The sequence below is a fragment of the Dunckerocampus dactyliophorus genome, chromosome 19, assembly GCF_027744805.1.
Source record: "Dunckerocampus dactyliophorus isolate RoL2022-P2 chromosome 19, RoL_Ddac_1.1, whole genome shotgun sequence".
Taxonomy (NCBI): domain Eukaryota; kingdom Metazoa; phylum Chordata; class Actinopteri; order Syngnathiformes; family Syngnathidae; genus Dunckerocampus; species Dunckerocampus dactyliophorus.
The window spans coordinates 3,703,538-3,726,077 of record NC_072837.1 but is presented as its reverse complement, the minus strand read 5'-3'; the positions used below and the strand labels follow the sequence as shown (position 1 = coordinate 3,726,077).

Genomic DNA, 22,540 nt, shown 5'->3' with positions numbered 1-22,540 from the left:
GTGTGTGTGTGTGTGTGTGTGTGTGTGTGTGAGTGCACAACCGGGGGGAAAGTGTGTATGTGTATTTCATTGCATCGTTGCAGCCTCTGCACCAATCACCGTGCGCATTCATACGCCTTTTAGCTCCAAGCACACGTGCCGGCATTAATCCCTCAGTGTGTGTGTGTGCATTTTTAGTGCTCTTGGCACTAAAGCAGTGTATGAGTGACCGAACCTGCTCGAAGGAAGCGTCTGTAGCCTCCCGCGTCACGTTCCATGTACGGTAAGAAGACTAACAATTGTCGTGCTTGTGTGTTGATGCCTGTGTGAGCATGTGTGCTGATTGAAAGCGATCGGCATGCAGCCAGTTTGTCTGCATTCCTCAAACACATTTCATGAGTGTCACGTCATGAGACCAATGTTCCTCTTCTTAGGACCATGAAATTATTAGCTTTGAAGAAGACACCACTTTTGAAGATGTTTATCTTTTGTAATGATGGTTCATCTCATCATATCTGCTGTTTGATCTCATGTGGTTTCCCCGACACTTGCAATGTATTTGACACCAACTGTCATAGTATGTACGCTATAGCATATCAAGCTTATTCAAACGTGCCTTTTAATTGTGTCTTCAGACTGTCCCAACACTGAGATCAAGATTCCGATTTAATTTGACAACCTTCTTTGAAAGTTTGATGCAGTGGTGCAAATATTGTCACATCGTGAGCAAAGGTTGCTGATTTACTGGTGGCGAAATGTTTTGCTGTGCGCTAGTTTCATCGCCGGATTGATTGTGATTCATGTGTCAGATTGGCCTTGTGTCAACGGGATTGGTGCGTGTGTGTGTGTGTGTTGATGGCATTACGCCAACCATGTTCTTTGCCACCCACTCTGGATTAAAATCTGTGCCTCGAACGTTTACAACAAGGACGCCTTTGCAGATTTAAAATATGCTCTCAATGGATCAGCAAATGGGAGTTATGTATCATGTGGACACAGACGGGAAGTTTCATTTCATCCCTGACGCCGGTTTAGCTTTACTCTCCACTTCCCAATATCATCATCATCATCAACATCCTCTCCACAATGCTCATCTCCCCTTTCAATAGCTTTAGAGCTTCCCGCAACCCTTCCTGTGCAAGCTTGTTATGTACAGCTATGGAAAATATATTAGACCACCCTTGTTTTCTTCAATGTCTTGTTCATTTTAATGCCTGGTACCCCTATAGGTGTATTAATTAAGAAAACCATAGAAATGGCGGGATATCAGCTCTTACATTAAACTCTTGTGAGCTATATTTGTTGTCAGCATTATATTTGTTCAAAGAAATACACCTTTAGTTTGACCAGGCATTAAAATGAACAGAGAAACAAGGGTGGTCTAATCATTTTTACCATAACTATACGTTGAATCAGCCTTGCTTGTTGTGTGTGCTAACATTCAACTGTGTCCTTTCATTTAGCCGTGTGAAAGATTTTAAGTACCGGTAGCTTTCTTGTTGGCCTCCAGGACGGATAGCTTTGTAACCAGCATGTAAATTGTTCTGTGTTTTTACACACATGCGTGCAAATTCAGCATGTCGTTGTCAGCTATGTTGTTATTCATTTGTGTGCATATGTGTGAAGCATCCAAACCCTGTGCTTGAAGATGACGGGTTTTCTCTGCTGCCTGGCCTGCACATACACACAGTGGAACCTCTAAAGTCAGACAATTTGGAGTTGCACCACAAATATACCTCTAAAGCCAGAAATGGAGTTCTAACAACCATATCTCAAGCGACTTCAGCTCAGTGAGCATCCATGACAACTGCCGTTTGACTGATGATCACACCGTGAGCCTCAAACTCACCATACCACAGTGTTTGTTCTTCCAATGGCGTATTGAAGCTTTTTGACGTGCTTCCCACGCAAGATAGTTTTCATGGCATATGTTGGCAGTTAAGTTGTTTTGAAGTGAGAGGACGACGCTGCCCAAGATGTTAGTTTTGGCAAGGCACTATACTGCACGAAAGGGTCGCTATGGACTGGAATGTTGCTGGCCACAGGTGATGGGCTTTTTTCGGCATACGGCAATCACGTGATTTAAAAAAAAAAAAAGAAAAAAAAGAGAGAAAATAAATACAAAAATTTGGGAAATCGGCCGATACTGATCGGTAGCCAATCAAGTAGTTCATATCATTAAAGCATTTATGGGGAAGTTTCAGACATTTCATCCAAAAACAACCCTGGTTAGCGCCCTCATTTAAACCGTGCAAACTTTTATGACCCTGCCTCTTAAAAGCATCACAATCGTGACGTGGTAAGGAAGCGCAATCAAAACGATGAATTGAACCGGGATCGTTCAAATTCAAACGCCGCCCAACCATATTTGTGGACTTGTGGCCCTGTTGTGTGAAATCATTTTTGCCCTATTTTTTTTCACTTCTTTACAATATTTCTCTCTCTCTCTCTCTCTCTCTCTCTCTCTCTCTCCCTCTCTCTCTCTCTCTCACCCTAATGGGGCAATGTTAATCTTAACATCCTGGGGGAAATGGAGAGTGTAATCTGTTAATGTACCAGGCCATTATTAGGGAGATATAAATAGCCTTGTGATTGGCTGGTTCCTTGCTGTGCTGACCCTCCCTCACATGCGTGCACACACACACTAAAGACATTTTTGGTCATCCTGCATGGGCACGCAACTCTCTTTCCAATCAGGAAAACATGTCAGAGGTGTCACGTATCGTCGTTATGTCGTTCCCGCACAGTGTTTGTGCAATGTGTGGGTTTCAGTGCGCCTCGTGCACCTCTGAATGTGTGTCTTGCAGGGTAGGCGGATGTCGTGAGACCCCCTGTTATGTTTGTTTCTCCACTGCTGCCATTAAAGTACTCACTTATCCACCCATTTAGTGTAGCATTCCTTCCTAGTTCCACGCTTGACAAAACCCAGAAACACAAACTTAACAAGTGTGTGTGTGTGTGTGTGTGTGTGTGTGTGTGTTTATTTATAGTTTTCATAAGTTCATAATGTAACTACACATTTTGTGTACATATGGAAATTGTTATGTAACTTCTTCTATACAGTGGCTGAAATAGTATTCATACCCCTTGAACTTTTTTTTTAACATTTTGACCACTAACGAAATAAATTTTGGGGGATTTTATGTGATAGACCAAGACAAAGCGGCACACAATTGTGAAGCAGAAGGAAAACATTTTTTTGTTTACAAATGAAAAACTAGAAAATGTGTCATGCAAAAGTATTCAGGCCCCTTTACTCTTAACTGCAACCAGCCTTCAGAAGTTGCCTGATGATTGCTGAATGATTGAATGTTGACCTGGTGATTAAATAGAGTCCACCCGTGTGCAATCTAATTTCAGAATAAATACAGGTGTTCTGTGACAGCCCCAGAGGTAGCATCATGAAGTCCAACAAACACACCAGACAGGTCAGGGATAAAGTTGTGGAAAAGTTTAAATCAAGGTTGGCTCATAAAAGGATTTACCAAGCTTCAAACATCTCACGGAGCGCAATCCATCATCTGGAAAAGGAAATGGAACCGCAAACCTATCAAGACATGGCAGTCCACCAAAACGTACAGAACAAACAAGGGGAGCACTGATCAGAGATGCAACCAAGATGCCCATGGTGATGCTGGAGGGACAGCCAAGATCCACAATGCAGGGGGGGGGAATTTGTCCACTCGACAAGTATTATTTGTGTGCTACACAAATCTGGCCTTCTTATGGACATAAGAAGTCCTGCATTTTGCCACAGACCACGTGGAGGACAGAGCAAATGTTTAAGAAGGTGCTCTGGTCAGATGAGATCAAAATTGAACTTTTTGGCCTAAATCTGTAGAGGAAAACTTGCACCATCTCCACTGTCAAAGGTGGTGGCAGCATCGTGCTGTGGGGGTGCTTTTCTTCAGCAGGGACAGGGAAGATGGTCACAGTTGATGGGAAGATGGCTGGAGCCAAATACAGGGCAATCTCGGAAAAAACAACCTGATGGAGTCTGGAAAAGACTTGAGACTTGGTTCACCTTTGAGCAGGATAACCCTAAACATAAAGCCAGAGCTACACTGGAATGCTTTTAAATTGTTTTTTGAGCAACACTTTGAGCAATACTTCCTTTGTTATTACTAGTCTACATGGCAACTTCTATATTGTTTGGATCATCTTTATTTATGTATTTGCACTGATAATAGTTGCCCACACAGAAATGTTTTTCTTTTGCGCAAAACAAACAAAACAAAACGATCATGACACAAAATAGTTTGGGGAAAAAAACAACAAAACTAAAGTACTCACTTAATAAAACATTTTTGTCATACTGCTGTCATAGATAAACAACTATGAAATAGGAGTGAAATGAAGTGTTGATTTTGACACACCCCTCAGTGAGTTTTCTGAACCAACGCCATCTTGGTTGTGACGTCACTGCCAGTCTACATTCCGGGAACCCGATTCAAACGCATGCCAAGCCAAGACAGTGACATATTCACAACGATAGAACAATAATAACATTCACTGGTATTGTGTTGTCATAACTGTGGCCACAAGTGTGGTCAGTATGTGACACAGTCTGGAAAATAAAAGACCAGTTACCCCGCAATGTAACCCCATAGTATTATTCTAAGATTTGTAGAATAGATATAGGAAACAAAAGTATGTGTTTACTTACTGGAACTGACCGATCGAGTGCAAGATAGGCTACAAAGACAAGTGACAGCAATCCATGTTTTGCAATCCATTCAGGTTTAGAACACCAAGCACAGCCATGAACGCACGCGAAGAAAATGACCTATTCACAGCAATGATAACATTCACTGATATCGTGTGAGGCGTAGGCTAATAAGAAGCATATTAGTAGAAGAAATTTGAATTGACATTGGCGTGCTTTTCCATTGTCGAACGTCTTGTGGGTTTTATTAGTTTTATTTCCATCTGCGGGACTGTATGGAAACATTTGCCCCATGAAGTCTGACGATCTGGCGAGGCGGATGGTGTCTTTTAGAAATGTGAACAAGCATACGCCGTCTCCATGAATGTTCCGGCAAAAGCCTGCAACACAACAAGCGGGCATAATATTTAAAAAAAAACAACAGCAATTCATCCACAACTGGACCATAACAATTGAGTAAGCATTGGAGTGAAGGAGAAGGTCCGGGAAGAACCATCTGGTGTCGACGTCACTTGTCCCTCCTCCTTCAGACCCGGAAGAACTGCCGACATTTAAAAAAAAATGATGAATATTTACATCGAGTCTAATTTAAATCTAACACAGGAAATATGCCTTTGAATGTTATTTTTCCCAGCGGAAATAACAAGATTAACGTGTTTTGATGTCACGAGCACTTTAAAACAAAGCATGTTGATGTGTTAGAACGGCCCAGTCAAAGTCCAGACCTAAATCCTGTCCAGAATCTGTGGCAATATCTGAAAACTGCTGTTCACTAGCACACTCCATCTAATCGGACTGAGCATAACCAGCCATGCACGTAAAACATACCCAAAAGACTTGCAGCTGTAATTGCAGCGAAATGCGCTTCCACTCGGGGGGGGGGCTGAATACTTTTGCATGCTACATTTATTTGTAAAAAAAAAAAAAAAAGTGAAAATCATTGATCATTTTCCTTCTATTCCACATTTGTGTGCCACTGCAATGGTATTTCACATGGAATTCCAATAAAATAGATTGCTATTTGTGGTCATAATGTGACAAAATGTGGAACAGTTCAAGGGTTTTTCAGGCTGCTGTATGTGATAATCTAAAAACATATTGTAAAAGGATGAAAAATAAAGATGTGCAGCAAGACGTTTTTGGCCATCATAGTTCCCTCAGTTGATCTATAGTGCAAATGCTGTGCTCTACGACTACGGTATTGTATTTCATGATTTTGCATTTAGAGCTTCCCTATGTCGGCCCCCGAAATATGTTCCCTGAGAAAATCCGTTTTCATCATTGTTCACAGTCTGGAGCCAGCAGATTTATGCTGCACAGAGAAGGTGCAATAAGAAGCTTTACAGTGTGATTCATTCAGTGTCACGATCCACCTCCTCCCCCAACACACACTCCATCCATCCTTTTTATTTTCTGCCCCTTTCTATGTCTCAGCCTTTTTGTCCTCTACCCCCTTTTCTCTCCTCACTGGGGACCTGCAGGATTTTTATTAATTCATCATTGACTCCTATACGCAGGCCCCAGGCCAGACAGCAAGGGTTGGTGGGTGTAGCACTCAGGAGGGACGGAAAAACAGAAGTGTGAAGTGATGGAGGATAGTCGTACCAGTGTAAAGTGTAAAAAGAAGTGCATCACTGTTTCTCACGAGATCAAAACGTGACGTGATTTCTCGTTCAGAAAAGAAAATGTCTGGATAATTTTGCCGGCGTCCATATATTTCCATGTGCATGTGTAGGAGGTTGGAAATGCTACATGCAGAATTGGAAATTAAACAGGCACACTTTTTTGGTTGTAATTGAACCTTACTAACTACTATTTTCTTTGTACTTCAGTGTTCCCTCGTCTATCGCGGCTGATCGGTTCCCAAAATAGCCCGCCATAAGTGAAATCCGCGAAGTAGCCAACTTCATTTTTTTACATTACATTTTTACATTACATTACATTACGTACATTTATTATATATGTTTTAAGGCTGTAAAACCCCTCACCATACAGTACACTTTATACACTTTTCTCAAACAGGAAGTAACATTTTCACACATTTTTCTCTTGTTTAAACATTCTCAGAAAAGTTTATACCTTGGTTTAAATTTGAATGATCAACCTACAGGTCGGAGACAAGTAATGATTAAGTCACTCATGCGTATCTAACTCCTGTGACCATGCCTTTTCGTCCTGGCGCCGTTCCGCTGTACTGTAGTGTTTTTGTATCCTTGTGAAAACTTATTGCTGTAGTCCTCCTCCTGTTACAGTCCTCCTCCTTCAAACCCAAGATTCATGTACAAACAAGCAAGCTAGCGATGACACAGGAGACACGGCGGCACGAAGCAGATTGATTGACAATGGTCTACAGCCAATCAGGACGCAAAAAACAATAGGAGGTGCAGACAGACGAGAGAGGGCAGAGAGACTCACCTTCCCGCAATGCAGTTTTTCTTAAAGGGCCAGGCTCAGCCTGTAATAAAAAAAAGAAGCACAAAAAAAAATCTGCAAGACAACGACTCTGCGAAAGGTGAACTGTGATAGAGCGAGGGAACCCTATTTAATTTTGACAGTGTAATGACATGTTTACACCAGCAGAGGGTGTGCCATGGTGCTGAGTGATTCAATGCATTGCTGCTTCTTAAACAAGCTCAGCCATGAGAAGACACAAACTTTGGATCTCTCTATTGTTTCACAGTCATTTTTATTGACAATAAACATTTAAAAACGTACCTGCTTTGTTTTGTGACTCAGTTAAATAAAAAAATGTGTTTGTCCAGTCCTATTTTTTCATTGCACTTTTCTTAAAATCAATGTTAAAATCTGGTCTCGTCTCGTGACAACCCTACTGTTGACTGTAAAAGGAATTGTGTTGCTGACCAGCAACATAAGTCAGTGCTGCTGTTTGTCAAGCCTTTTAATACGTTTAATGATGACCGAGTTGGTCCATGCCTAAAGGGAACAGCTATTGATTGTGTTGATTGGCTGACTCACTCTGAGGACCGCAGGCTGGCAGTTGGGTCACGGGTAATCTTTTTAATGCGTTCTCTGTGTCCTGTTAGAATTGGCGCTTCATCTGTTTAACAGCGACTGCAACCCGTGACTGTTGAAGCATTCTTTTTCAGGAAAATAGAAGGGAAGGAAAATAATTGAGATGGGGTGGGGGGAGCTGTTTCTTTGCACATTGTTATGCGTTCAACTTGTGGCCGTTGGCCTTTCAATGACCCCTCCCCCCGTTCTTCATCTTTTGTATCAAGCAAACTTGTTTATCAAGAAGCCGGTAGAACAGCGATTTTCAAACAGAGCTTCATTAACGGTTAGATGATGTGCTGTAACTCGTCCAGGGAGACCATCATGAGTCCATTACTGCTGAATTTCCTCATCTAACCAAAATTCAGCTATCAGTGACTTGCAAATTTGCTAAACAAATATTGCACTGTTTGTTCTTGTCAAGCCTGTCTTCATTACAACATAGAGAGAGAGCTTATGTGTGCCTCAGTATGATTGGGGCTCTACTGTATTATCTTGTGACCACATTCCTTCCACATCTTGTCTACCTCAGTTTCACTCTGCCTGGGTTTTGTGTCAGGCAATAAGAGCTTATAATGTGCAACAGCCATGGGAGACAGAAGAAGACGCCTAAAGAGCTTCTAGTGTTGTCTTCTGTAACTGCTTGTTTTTAATCTTAACATTGAGCAATACATCTCTGGACATTGCTGGTTAAAAATTCAACATCTGGCAACCAGAGCCTTTGAGTGTTTTGTTTCATTTGCTAAGATACGACGACGGCTCTTTCCAAGCCAGGCACATCTCTAAAGAATTAGCATCTTAGCTCACTGCTACACTTGCTCTTGACATTGCCTTTAACATATCTGCCACATAGAATGGCAGATCACACGTTTGCATGTTATTTTTCTCCATGATGGTCGCTACATTCTGACATTTAAGGGGTGTGCATGTAACAGGTTCCACCAGCTGCCTATAGGGCGCCGACATTTGAGCGTTCAAGTAGCATTGCAGTAATCCCTCGTTTATCACGGTTAATTGGTTCCTGACCCAACCACGATAAGTGAATTTCCACAAAGTAGGATTCAATATTAATAAAAAGAGTATTTTCGTAGTTATGGAGTACATGTGTCAAACTCGTGCCCTGGAGGGCCGAGACGCTTCAGGTTTTCTCTCCAACCAGTTTCTTCAGCAGGTGATTGAATTGATGAGCTCCTTCCCTCAAACTGAAGGTGTTGATCATTAAAATCACCTACTTTAGTGACTGGCTGGAAAGAAAACCTGCAGTGTCTCGGCCCTCAATGGCACAAGTTTGACACCCCTGTTATAGAGCTTAGAAAACCTGTTTATGACTTTCCAAATAGGATTTTTACCATTTTTAGAGCCCTCTAGACAAGAAATAACACCCCTATAGTCTCATTTTCACACATTTTACCCAGCATAGTAGATACAATCAGAGAAAATAAGCCATGTGTAAGACATAAAAAAGACTAATGTTTGTCTTCCGGACGTGTGGACGTGGTGATGACTATTATTATTGTTATTATTATTATTATGTTGTTGTTGTTGTTGTTGTGACTGTTGTGAGATAAACAAATACTTTAATATGATATACTGTATAATGTATTATGTTAATACAATACATAATAAAATCCTGTAGTTGGCGATCAAGTCTGGTGTGTGTTACCAGTGACACCTAGTGGCCAGTGAACATTGCAGTTTCATCAACATCTTGTATTGTCTTAAACTGTATTGGTATTTTAGTTCATTTAAAAAATGCCTAATTTAAGACAAGAATGCACAACATTTGCCTAAATATGCATTTTTGGACTAATAATAGTGATCATTTATTTATTAATTTTTGAAAAAAGGCAATACAGCGAGAGAGCGATGTTTGAACCGCGATGGACGCACGCACGCGCATTAGTTAGTCAGCTAATAATAGCGATTTGGCAAGGTGTAGCTACTAATGTTGGCTATCATTGAATGAAACACTCCAAATCGTTGGTTGCTTCTCTGAGACTGTGCACGTGCTACGGACATGTGCGTGTATATGAGACAGCCCTGAATGCATGTTATTTTATTCGAGCCGAATGGAAAATTTACAACAATTTTTATGCAATTTAATTCGTAACGTTTTTGTACAATCTGTTCTTTGAAACCACTATTGGTAACATATGCAAGCCTGTGGTAGGGTTCTTATATTTTTTTTGTAAAAAAAAGCCATTGCCAATTGTTGCCTTTTTAAATTCATGTCACATCTTTTATGTTTGTTTTTCCCTCCTGATCGTCCTATGTCCTCTTAGGGGTTTGTGGTTGCTGCGGGGCTCTCAGGCCTCGTTACAAGAGACTGGTGGACAACATCTTCCCTGAAGACCCAGAGGTGAGGGGCTGAAACAACAAACACACACAGACGTGTATTGACACTGTATATTTTCTAGATGTATTCTGTCTATTCTACCAACTCCGCGCCCAAAACCACAGACTTCAGCCTTAATTCCAAACAGAAGTCGAAGGCCAGTTACATCTGCAGAAGTTGATTTGTTGCACGTGCAAACCTTTCATCGGTTTCTGTGTGATTTCTGCATTAACCCACTTTCATTGTCAGATCCTGGGCCAACACTGCAAAACAACAGTTTGGCTCTCAGCTGCCGGCACAGGAAGTTTGTGCTGTAGACTGAACTGATGACAAATTCAGGATAAGGATTCTTTTTAATTGGAACTGAACTCCCAGTTACTTTAGATGATGAACATGAACAAGTACCTAAACATGTTTTTTGCTCCCTATTTGACTGTTTTCTTTCTCTCCATTACTCCCCAAGGATGGACTGGTTAAGGCCAACATGGAGAAGCTGACATTTTACGCCCTGTCGGCGCCAGAGAAGCTGGACCGTATCGGAGCGTACCTGTCTGAAAGGCTGTCAAGAGATGTGGCCCGCCACAGATATGGGTGAGCATAGGAAAGTCAGTTTGCAGGTCCCCAAGAAAGCTGCCACATTTCTGCCCTATCAAATGCCGCAAGTATTTTGTGTTCCCTTAAACATTTGTAGCTGAATCTTTTATCCTTACAAAATATTCATTCACAGATCATATTTACCACATTTCCTTAAATTGTGGCCTCCACTCTTAATAGTCACCAAGCCCCAATCAATCACTAAATAAATAAACACCGCTCCTCCGATATAGGAAAGCAGGTGTTTAGGCCTGTCATGGTAATCAATAAATAAATTAACCGCACAGTAAATAAAAATGAACTTGATAAGTTTGCTGGCCTTGTTAAATAGACATTTGCATGCGGTTTGTTGCCGTTTGTTGGCGCTAGCAAGTGTAGCAAGTGTAAGGAGTAACAAGCAAGCAAACGCAAATGGGTCATTCTCCTGAAAGGGGTACCAGTGAATGAGAGCAATCACAGGCGTACCAGCGACAGTGCAGTTACTTCAAGGGTCTTGACGCACAGACTGCAGTGATTTGAAGGCATAGCCATGTGAAAATATGCTGCAAACATGTTGAATAAACAGAGGAAACGGTGTTGAATACTTTCTTCGTGGCTGTTGTCCTTTGTGCTTCAATTTCAGCTCGTTTGCGCATTGTCATTTTGTGATATGAAAAGGTTTGTAACAAAGACAATTAAATAAATAATACAACACTGTGGAAATTATGTTTCAGTTACCGTGATTACTGAAGTATCACACCTCATCGTGCACCATTTTGCTGCATCCAAAACATGTAGTTTGACCAAACTCCGCCAAAACGTTACACCTCATTAAGCGTAAATGGCTGTAAGCGTAAAAGGTTGTAAAAGTGAAGCAAGGAAGTGTATATGCAAATGAGCTGATGCCTGCCGTGACACACAAAGTGAACTTCCTGGTTATTTCTCTGTTTTTTTTGTCAATATTCAGACAATACTGAAAGTGACACTGATTAAAAATTAGACATTTTTGTTAAAGTGCAATTTTTGCCAAATTTTATGTTAATTGGTGTGTTTTTAGCAAAATTTGTTATCGTGACAGGCCTACACGTGTTATTACTAGGTTGCTGGAAATAAGCTGTAGTATGACTGATACCAGCTTGTGTTGCATTAGAGGCCTTTTCCACAACACACGCAATGTCAGTATAGATGGCGTCTGTAAAGCTGACATTTATAGTGGTGCTTCAAAGAGAAACTGCTGCTGTGTGCTGCAGCTGAGTCAATAAATCTCCCTAACCATTATTTTAGGAAATGTGGTACCTGTGGTGTTAACTGTGTCTCCTCTTTAGTTATGTATGCATAGCCATGGAAGCCCTGGACCAGCTTCTGATGGCCTGCCACTGCCAGAGCATCAACTTATTTGTGGAGAGCTTCCTCAAGATGGTCCGTAAGCTGCTCGAGTCCGATAAACCCAGTCTTCAGATCTTGGGAACCAATTCAGTGAGTAGTTAGGATTATTTTAGCACTAAAAGCATCTTTATATTTGTATCAAATTTCTTTGTAAAGGGATGATACATAATTGACATGAAAACTAACAGTGCACTGAAATGTTGGAAGACATTCAAACTGAATCCAATATGGATTATGTTATGTTAATAATATCCATAACATGAAGCATAAAAGACACAAATACAAATATGAAACAGAAAAAAATTGCATGTTGTTGTTTTTTTTTAAATGTTATGATGGAAATATAAATATTTGATGTATTATGTAATAAACAAATTTTGCCCTTTATCCGTATACATACTGTAATTCTATGTCTAATAATTTGGACAAATTGGACTATCTGTTCATCACTTTATTCTTTTGCTCATGTCCTGACAGTATAACAATGGTATACAACTATGCCATTATAATATATGGCAGAATAATGCCAGTACACTGTATCAAAAGCAATAAACTTTGAATTTCTCAAGAGTGTAACATTGCAATTGGAATGTCAAGTGCATTTAAATAAAATGAATAAAATACAGAACATAATACATTAAAAAACAAAAAAGACAAAAACACCCCAATTAAAATAAAATAGACTATAGGTGTCTTTTAGCAAAAATTGCACTTAAATCAAAATCATAACAAAAAACAATAAAAAAATAGACCATCTCTGTGTTAAGAAAAAAGCAATTTTGTAAAAACCACACACAACAATAAAACAATAAATAAAATGGCGATCAAGTCTGTAAACAAAATTGCACTTGAGTAAATAATGAACTTTGGGCATTATTCCTTAACAGGAAGGCTTAACATGTGAGCGTGCACCATCTTGTGTTGTTTTGTTTACATTTACTTTGCCGACAAAACACCTCAGTAAGCGTTGACTGTTGGGACAAAGGCTCCGCTGCACCTCCAGTGGCAGGTTTTTTTTCCCCAGTTTGGAAAACTGGACAGGATGGTCGTATCTGAAGTTAGTCATGGTCCCCTTCTTCGTCGCCACTACTTTCAAACAAATGCAACGTATCAGCTCATTTTTGACCAATAAAACAGCCTACTAGTGTCTTTAAAATGATACACTACTCTTTGATGTCCAGTCGCGGGTCGCAAAATACGATTTGGTGGGCTGCAAATGGCCCACAGGCTGCGAGTTCTAGACCCCTGCTTTACACCAATAGATACACTTTTATACCAATGCCTATAAATTATGGTTACAGTTTTGTCCGACAAGCAGCCTTTTTTTCAAAGCCTTATTAAATCATGCTTGTGTTACCAGTTCCCTTTTATAACACAGGAATTGTGTTCCTGGTTTGACGTGCTAGATAGGAAAAGGCAAGTTACCCAAACACACATACTTTGCAATATTATTCAGTTTGATTTTGTTTTGGGCTGAATTAGAGGTACATTTAGTCAACTGCAGAGGATGTTTTTGGAAGCTAAACTGCTGCATCAGCCACGAGTCATTTCAGTTGATTTAGCAGGATGGTATTAATCAACGCTTGAAGTACTTTCCTAAAATGAGCGGCCATTATGAGGAGAAGCCTTTTTGAGAAGATTGGAGAGTTCTCTGGCGACAGAAGCAGCTCTCGCCACTCTCCGCTGGGTCAGCAGACGACACGTAAAGCTCATTTCCTTTACGTGTCCTCTGCTGTGGACCACATTGGCAAAGCCGTGCAGGCATCTACCCAGATTGACAAGACACGCCATCATCTTGTTTGTAATCTTCCCAGCATCAGTCTGTCTTGCACACCCACGTGATTCTGAATTCGGGGCAAGGCTGTGCATCATGCCGTTATTTTAGGAATTTTGCCACATGTTCTGATGTCAAGCAATGGCCGTATATTGGATGGTGTCTTAAGGTTTGTTTTTATTTATCATGTGTGCTGGCCCATCTGAAGCAGACCTGTGCCAGAGAGAGGTGAAAGAAGCGGATTAGACAGTTTATCACAACAGGACTTAAGCCTGTTTTTATCACACGCTGTATCTCCGACCTAAAACCCGATACTGCTCCGCTCAGTCCAGCTCCCTAACACATGACCACACGAGTCTGTGTTTCTGTCCACTTTACTCTTACTTCCATGGCCAGAGAAGCTTAAGGCAAAGATTGGTGTAGATTGAGATGCAATAAATACATATCCTATACTAATGCTATAATCTCACTCCTTGTACGGGCTTGCAGATTTCAGTCAGCGGGAGTCAGCTGATACAATAATGCCTTCAGAAATGTACTACAGAGTAAATTTCTATCAACAGTCCTGGCCTCACTTTACAGTTTTTTTCAGGGACACTTAATTTAATTCCAAAACCACTGGAAGCATATATTTTATATACAGGAAATAGTTGGGGATGTTTCTCATTTGGTCATGTCACCCATATGTAATGTAATTACCATCCCCTTTGACAGTTGGAGAGGGATGTGAAGCTAAATGTCAGGATGTTTTAATAAGGCCTTTTTGTGGCTCAGTTGGAGGTCCACCTCTCACCCTCACTTTGCTCACTGCTTTTCACTTGTAATTAGATGTTATAGCACTCACTTTTAACATTAATTCATTTGACATTCACCATGGGGATTAGAGACTGTTTTAGTAGTTTTAATCACACAAAATAAAGTCAGATTTGGAGCTGTAGACTAGAACTCAGGCTGACCCGGTTGTGTAAAAAATGAATAATTAACGAATGTTTTTTTTCTCTCCTCCTCGCAGTTTGTTAAGTTTGCCAACATAGAGGAGGACACGCCCTCGTACCACCGCAGTTATGACTTCTTTGTGTCACGCTTCAGTGAGATGTGCCACTCTGGCTACGAAGACCCTGACATACGCACCAAGTGAGTCCAGAAACCTTCAAATGTGAGAAATAAAAATAAATATAAAAATAAAGTATGTCTCAAAATTGAGGAGCAAGTGTGTTATATTTTTCATACTGGGCACTGGAAGTTCAACATGGCACTTTATGGCAAAGAACTCTGTGACGATGTGGAAAAAAGAAATGTTGCTCCACCTAAATACGGTCTAGGATATAAGAAGGTTGCCAACACCCTGAAACTGAGCTGCAGCACGGTGGCCGAGACCATACACTTTTAACAGGGCAGGTTCCAATCAGAACAGGCCATGGTCGACCAGAGAGGTTGAGTACACATGGTCAGCGTCACATCCAGAGGTTGTGTTTGTAAAACAGACGTATGAGTGCTGCCAGTATTGCTGTCAAGGTTGAAAGGGGGGGGGGGGACCAGCCTGTCAATGCTCAGACCGTATGCTGCATACTGCATCAAATTGGTCTGCATGACTGTCATCCTAGAAGCAAGCCTCTCCTAAAGATGATGCACAAGAAAGACAGCAAACAGTTTGCTGAAGATAACCAGACTAAGGACATGGATAACTGGAACCATGTCCTGTCGTTTGATGAGACCAAGATGAACTTAATTGATTCAGATCGTGTCAAGCCTGTGTGTGTGTGTGGGTGTGTGTGTGTGTGTGTGTGTGTGTGTGGCAGCAACCAGATAAGGAGTACAAAGAAAAGTGTGTCTTTCCTGCAGTCAAGCATGGTGGGTGGGGTGTCATGGTATGGGTACAGTTCATTGAAGGAAACATGAATGCGGACATGTATTGTGACATACAGAGCATGATGTCCACCCTTCATAAACTTAACAACGTTGCAATATTCCCGACCTAAAACACATCTCCAAGATGACCACTGCCTTGATGAAGAAGCTGAGGTTAAAGGTGATGGGCCTAAACCTTTCTGAGCATCTGTGAGGTATCCTCAAACGGAAGGACGGTAGAGGAGTACAAGATGTCTAACATTCACCAGCTCCATGATGTCATCATAGAGGCCTGAAAGAGGATTCCAGATGCAACCTGTGATGTTCTGGTGAACTCCATGCTCAAGAGAGTTAAGACAGTGTTGGGAAATGATAGTATTCACTCTAAAGATTCAAGATTCAAGAGTTTTATTAATGCAGTCGTCCCTCGCCCCATCGCACTTTCAATTTCGTGGCTTCGCTCTATCACGTTTTTTCAAAATATATTAATTCATATATCATCGCTGTTTTGTGGTTGAATACGGCTTAGTAGTAGTAAAAAACAAAATAAAAAAAGAAGCATGTTTAAGCTAATTTTTGTATTTTTGACAAATTAGCATTTTCAAGCATTGTCTATTATGATGTCTCTGATGTCTAGTGTCAAAGTGACTATAGGGGTGTTCTTTCATGTTTAGAGGGCGTAGAGGGTGTATTTAGAAGGTCATAAATGGGTTTTCTATGCTCTAAAATATTCATTTATAAATAAGGAATACTATTTGCGGAAATTCATTCATCACAGTCAGGTCTGGAAACAATCAACCGTGATAAACGAGGGATTGTATTTGAGTGTACTTACACTTTGGGCCAGTGGTTTAGACATTAATGGTTGTGTGTGTAGTTATTTTGAGGGGACATTAAATTTACACTGTTGTCCAAACTGTACACTGACTATTTTACATTCCAAAGTCTCATTTAATAAAATATTTGCAGAAATGTGAGGGTGTACTCACTTTTGTGACGACCTGTACATATTATATACATTTTGTTTTTACAAATTCACCTAGTGTTTTGATGTGTTCATTTTGTATATCACTTGTACAAACTAAAAAGTGACATTTCAGACTTAGACAAGATACTTTTTCCCTCTCTTAGTAAAAATGAATCCTGAATTGTTGTCAAATTACTGAAAATAGATCAAGTGAAACCCTCTGAAGATAAATATAACAGACCAGGAAACATGAATTCCTAATAATAATCTCTTCCACACGTCTCATAATGTTTGCTGTGTGTGTGTGTGTGTGTGGGTTCCAGGATCCGCATGGCAGGCATCAAGGGTCTCCAGGGTGTGGTAAGGAAGACTGTGAATGACGAGCTTCAAGCCAACATCTGGGACCCTCAGCACATGGACAAGATCGTCCCGTCTCTTCTGTTCAACCTGCAGAGCGGAGAGCGCACAGAGAGGTGAGCTGTGCTTTGGATGAGTTAAACACAAGTGACTTACACAATTAACACAACATTGCCTGGATTTTCACCCCTCTGCTGCTCTCACACAATCCACAGTTGTCTTGTTGTAGACTACTCATGTAGTTTAATTTGTATTAGGCCATATTTTCCCCAGCAGGATTAGACATCACACATGTCGCTCAGCATCACTGTCATCACTGGGCAAACAGAAATGGTGCAATAGAAGGAGACTAAAACCTAACAGAGCATGCCTGTGAAGGAGAGAGCGTGCGCAGCCTCAGTGTCCTGGCAATATTCCATAAACTTTGACGTCAATGCCGGCAACTGAAGGATAGTGGAGCAAAAAGGACCGTGATAAGATTAGAAGCAGAAACTGAGAGGAGAAAACGATGGAGAGACAGACAAGCACTTCCTTCTCCGTATGAGGTCGGCTCCTGCTGCACTTCCTCCATGTCTCCTCACAGTAGGTTTAGCAACCACTGGTAATAGTCACTGACAACACAACAACAAGCCATAAAAGTCATTGCAGAGTGTAATTAGGGTCACAGATGGCGCTTCTTCCCTATTAATTGTCATGTGCAAGCACCGAATGTCTTCCTCAGATGTCAAGACAATACCTTAAAGACAAATTGGTTCTGTAATTATTCAGGTCAAGAGTGTATCTCGGCAAGAATGGAGACGGCTCATGATAATATTTTTACAGATGTACAAAATGTGTATTTAGCTCAGAGGAATGGTGTGGTGTGACAAATAGAGCCAAAAGGAAATGTCTGTCTTAATCAAACTGATTGGAGACTAATGCTTATCTTCCACATTTTCTCTCCTTCTACCCTATTCACTCTCCTGTACTTTTCCTCCTTCTCCCCCTCTGCCACCAGTCGCTCGCCCTCTCCGCTGCAGGCGTCTGACAAGGAGAAAGAAAGCCCAGTGGAGCTGACCGAGCGCTGCTTTAGGGAGCTGCTGGGACGAGCCGCCTATGGGAACATTAAGAACGCTGTCACCCCTGTGCTCATGTAAGACAACCCCCCACCACCCTCCACCATGACAAACATTTTCATCTACAATATCGATCTAGTCTTCGCTGTTGGAACTCAAACTACACCAACTCTAGTTACACTCGCGGTTCCATAATATATTTCCATTCCATTATCCCCAGCTTCAGTTTCCCCCCCATATCCATTGGCTTCATCTTCGTCATTTGCTGTACGAGAGCAGCTATTTTCCATCCATCACTGTCCTTGTTTTTGTCCGTTCCTCATCACTCAAGTCATTTATCACACCGTGTCCCTGCCTCCCCTGAATATAACAGCTACACTCCTGCCAACTACACCGTAGAAATGACCTTGAGTGTGTTGGATGGGTTCTATGAAACTGCCATTTAGTGATGATTAGCCCTTTCTGCCACTTCACTGCTTCCTGTACCAACCTCTCGATTGCTTGCAAAGATGTGTTGAATAATTGTGTGTACATTTACTGTAACTAACTTAATTACTAAATTCTCCTCTGCCTTTCCTTATCTCTTGTGTCCCCGTAGGCATTTAGACAATCATTCACTGTGGCAGGGAAAGACCTTCGCTGTGCGGTGCTTTAAAATCATCATGTACTCCATTCAGGTAAGTCACATCCTCAATGACTTCCCCCCCTTTGGATGGTAATAGTGATGGTTTTGTTTGTTGGAACATCCAATACTAACACTTGCACAATTCATCTGAAAAGGAGTAGGAAGAAGCAGAGCTTAATGAGTTGTGATAAAAGTCAGATGTATCTCTAATAAAGTTGTCAAAAACGGTGGTAACTAAATTATTTGATTACAGTAATCCCTCATTTATCGCGGTTAATTGGCTCCAGACCCGGCCACGAGAAGTGAATTTCCGCAAAGTAGAATTCAGTAATTCAGATGTTCTGTAACTGTTAAAGAGACTGTGTGTTAGGCAAATAGATTTGCAGATGTGTGTTACCGTGATTTAAAATTTTAAGTTCATTTGGAGCTATTCATACATACTGTATATAATTCTGTCCTGCTGTTAATAAAATACACTAAAAATGGGCTTTTTTGGACATAGTTGCAAATGGGCCTAATTAATTCATTAATTTTAATTAATTAATACATTTTAAAACTGTGATTAATTTAAAAACAGCGCTACTCTTTAAACAGTATATTTTTCCCCGTCAGTCGCAGCACTCTCACTTGGTCATCCAACAACTTCTTGGTCATCTGGATGCCAACAGCAAGAATTCAGCCACCGTCCGAGCCGGGATAGTTGAAGTTTTGCTGGAGGCGGCCGCCATCGCAGCCAGTGGCTCCGTAGGTGAGGTGCAGGGCATCTGTCAGCATCAGCAACTTGCATCCGGCCTTTATTGACGAGCTTTGTGTGCATGTCGCAGGCCCCACCGTGCTGGAGGTCTTCAACACTCTTCTGCGACAGCTCCGTCTGAGCGTGGACTACGAGTTGACTGGCTCGTACGACGGCAGCACCAACATTGGCACCAAGATCATTAAAGCTCATGAGGAGAGGCAGCTGCAGGAGGCTGTCATCAGAACCATTGGTGAGTGTGTGACTTGTTTTTTATGTGCTTTTTACGGTGCTCCGATCAGGGCTTTATGCTGCCGATGCCGATCATCCAGGACTGAAATCAGCTGATACTGATCACATGGATTAATTATACATTTTTCTAACAAACCTTTAGCTATGCTCAAATCCTCAGCTAATAACAAAATATGAAGGAGTGCCCGGTTTAAGAGGAAATTTTAAAATGTCAGCAACTCAAAAATACTTTTAATTAACAATTTACAGTGGTATTTTTTAGGTAAACATTTTTAGAAGACACAAGCATGTTCTTATTTTGTGGCCAGGAACACCAACCTGTCAGCTGCATCAGGCTTAGCAACTGTCTGACAGACTGTCTGACAATGTACAGCTCCTTGTACATTTGTGGTAGCGCTTGTCGTGCTAAATAATTGTGACTGCGATGCTCGCTGGACATCGCGAGTCCATCGTTTTCAGCAGGTTTTTAAAGCCGTTTTTTCCACTGTTGCAACGGGGCCATATCTTAGCAATGTGATAGGACACCTCTTTATAATAGCACACCACTTTAATGAGGAACGCAACAGGAGCGCGGCAGACAGCGCGCACCTTTACACATTCCTCGTATTGGAGTTTGTACCAAATTTTAAGGTGGTGCAAAATATTTTTTTATTCTCTGAATTCGAAGTACCTCTACATTACTGAGCTACCGCTTATTCTTTACTGTCGCTTCAACTGGAGCAGCCGGGCTTCTGCTTTGTCCCTCCCCACTCCTCCTGCATGCAGGGATGAGGGAGATACAGCACAAATCCAGTCTATATCGATATTAACGATATGGTTGGTTTTGATGATGATGCTTTATATTTTAAAAGTATCGATATACCACCCAGCCCTACCAAATGACATCAACATTTCAATTAATTATTATAAACACTCTTAGCGTGTAAATGTTGAGCAACAGAAGGTTCACTTCTTCACTTTAGCACTGAACTTAACAGATGAATAATGATAATAATATGGCTTTTATTTTTCTTTGAATAAGAATTGTAGCATGGACCATTTGACGTTTCTGCATCAGCAGTCCACAGACCATGTATTTCAATAGACCATGCATTTAGTTTTCCTTTTTCTCAACATTCCTTTTTTCTCCACTGGGGTGTCTTTCTTTCAGGTTCATTTGCCAACACTTTACCAACCTACCAGAGGTCAGAGGTCATGCTTTTCATTATGGGCAAGATCCCCGTTCCAGGTGTTCACCCGCTGCTACCTTCTACAGGCTCTGGGTAGGGCGCTGTCACAGACAGACTCCACAGTTGCCAACTTACTCTTTGTTTTGGTGAGGTCAGTGTTTTTAATTTCATTCTTTTTCAGGCCTGAGGGTACCAGGATGATTCAGGTTATGTTGCTTAAGTCCTTGGTTCAGGTAAGTCTGCAGCTTTGTTTAACTCGGAATAAAGTAGGAAAAATGCTTCTCTGGGCATAAATAGATTTTGATGCTTCACACAAACAGCACTACTGTCAAAAACATAACCAAGTGTTGTCACCTATTTCTCATTTCCCCTTTTTTACGAAGGTGACTGCAGGTTTCCAGACCACCAATATGCTAACAGCTCTTCCTAGTTCTTTCTTGGAGCCTCTGCTGTCTTTCTCCCTAACTGAGGACCCAGAGGTCCGACTGCTGGTGCTCCAGATACTTCTTAGCCTCATTGACAGACATGGCAACAGGCCCAAATTCTCCAACATCAGGTGTGTATGTTATGCTGAACAGATCATGACAGGCATAGCGCTTTAGATGTTTATTGAACTCACTAGATTTTACATCACTTTGTTTTGCAGCATTATTACGGACATCTCTGTGCTGAAACTCAAAGTTGACAAGTGTTCCAGACAGGACAACTTGTTCATGAAAAAGGTAATGCTACAGGCTTCACACACAGAAGAAGAGCTACTCTGTTTGATGGTCTCTGAACGCTTGCTTCGCTTCCTCAGCATGGCCAGCAGCTGTACAGACATATCTACCTGGGCTGCAAAGAGCAGAGCAGCGGCCGGCAGCACTACGAGAGCCTCTTCGCCTTGCTGGGTCTTCTCAGTGTTGAGCTTGCCAACGAAGAAGTGGTCGTGGACCTCATTCGCCTGGCACTGGCTCTGCAGGTTTATTGTTTAAAAAGAAATGTTACTGACCGACTGATGCTTTAAAATGTGAGGTTCCATGGGCGTTCCTCAAGGATCCGCATTAAAGCCTCTTTTGTTGTAGGACCTGGCACTGTCCACCGATGAGGCACTTCCCATTTATAACCGTTGTGCAGTTCACGCACTTGCCGCTGCCTACCTCAACCTCATCTGCCAGCTTACCACTGTCCCCGCCTTCTGCCAGCACATACACGAGGTTGGGCTTGTTCTCGTCTTTGTGGTGCATGAGTTGCAAGCACCTTTTGGTTAACACACCCCTCTCTCCAGGTAATCGAGGTGAGGCAGAAGGAAAGCCCTTACCTGTTGCCCGAGGATGTCTTTATTGATATACCCAGGTATGTACGAGGTACATGCTTTCTGACACTAACGTTACATTTCATGTGACACCTTCCCTCTTCTTTCCCAGGCTCCCCTCCTCGCTTGACAAATTAGAAAGTGACTTGTTGTTCCTCCAATCAAAGATCACAGAAGTCCTCGGGGGCAGCGGCTACAACACGGATCGACTGGCGACCCCTTATGTCCCTCAGTACACTGGTAAGGAAGTGGTTCTAAATGAGCCCCATTTTCCCTCAAGCCACATGTTTGACTAAAATACTTATTTTACAGATGAGGACCGTCTGTCCAAGAGAAAGAGCATTGGGGAGACGATCTCACTGCAGGTTGAAGTGGAGTCCCGAAACAGTCCGGAGAAAGAGGAGGTAAAAGTCAACATGGCTTTCAACACTTTACACTCAAGTATGGAACTCCCAGGATTACTTGGGAGAATATTTAGCATAATTCATAACACATACTTGTACCCTGCATCTGTT

The 22,540-nt window shown here is 41.5% G+C and overlaps 1 protein-coding gene across 1 annotated transcript in view; it reads left to right on the top strand.

Moving 5' to 3' along the window:
* The window catches only part of LOC129172065 (protein EFR3 homolog B), a 28,614-nt gene that overhangs the window by 1,827 nt on the left and 4,247 nt on the right, over positions 1-22,540 (top strand). The window contains exons 2-19 of the mRNA XM_054761415.1: positions 9,940-10,016; positions 10,456-10,583; positions 11,891-12,041; positions 14,738-14,859; positions 16,864-17,013; positions 17,895-18,029; positions 18,551-18,629; positions 19,190-19,325; positions 19,402-19,563; positions 20,713-20,824; positions 20,913-20,964; positions 21,115-21,287; positions 21,378-21,453; positions 21,531-21,692; positions 21,796-21,927; positions 21,999-22,066; positions 22,138-22,265; positions 22,338-22,429. Coding sequence (XP_054617390.1) covers positions 9,940-10,016; positions 10,456-10,583; positions 11,891-12,041; positions 14,738-14,859; positions 16,864-17,013; positions 17,895-18,029; positions 18,551-18,629; positions 19,190-19,325; positions 19,402-19,563; positions 20,713-20,824; positions 20,913-20,964; positions 21,115-21,287; positions 21,378-21,453; positions 21,531-21,692; positions 21,796-21,927; positions 21,999-22,066; positions 22,138-22,265; positions 22,338-22,429 — 2,135 coding nt within the window. The remainder of the gene's footprint in view (positions 1-9,939; positions 10,017-10,455; positions 10,584-11,890; positions 12,042-14,737; positions 14,860-16,863; positions 17,014-17,894; positions 18,030-18,550; positions 18,630-19,189; positions 19,326-19,401; positions 19,564-20,712; positions 20,825-20,912; positions 20,965-21,114; positions 21,288-21,377; positions 21,454-21,530; positions 21,693-21,795; positions 21,928-21,998; positions 22,067-22,137; positions 22,266-22,337; positions 22,430-22,540) is intronic.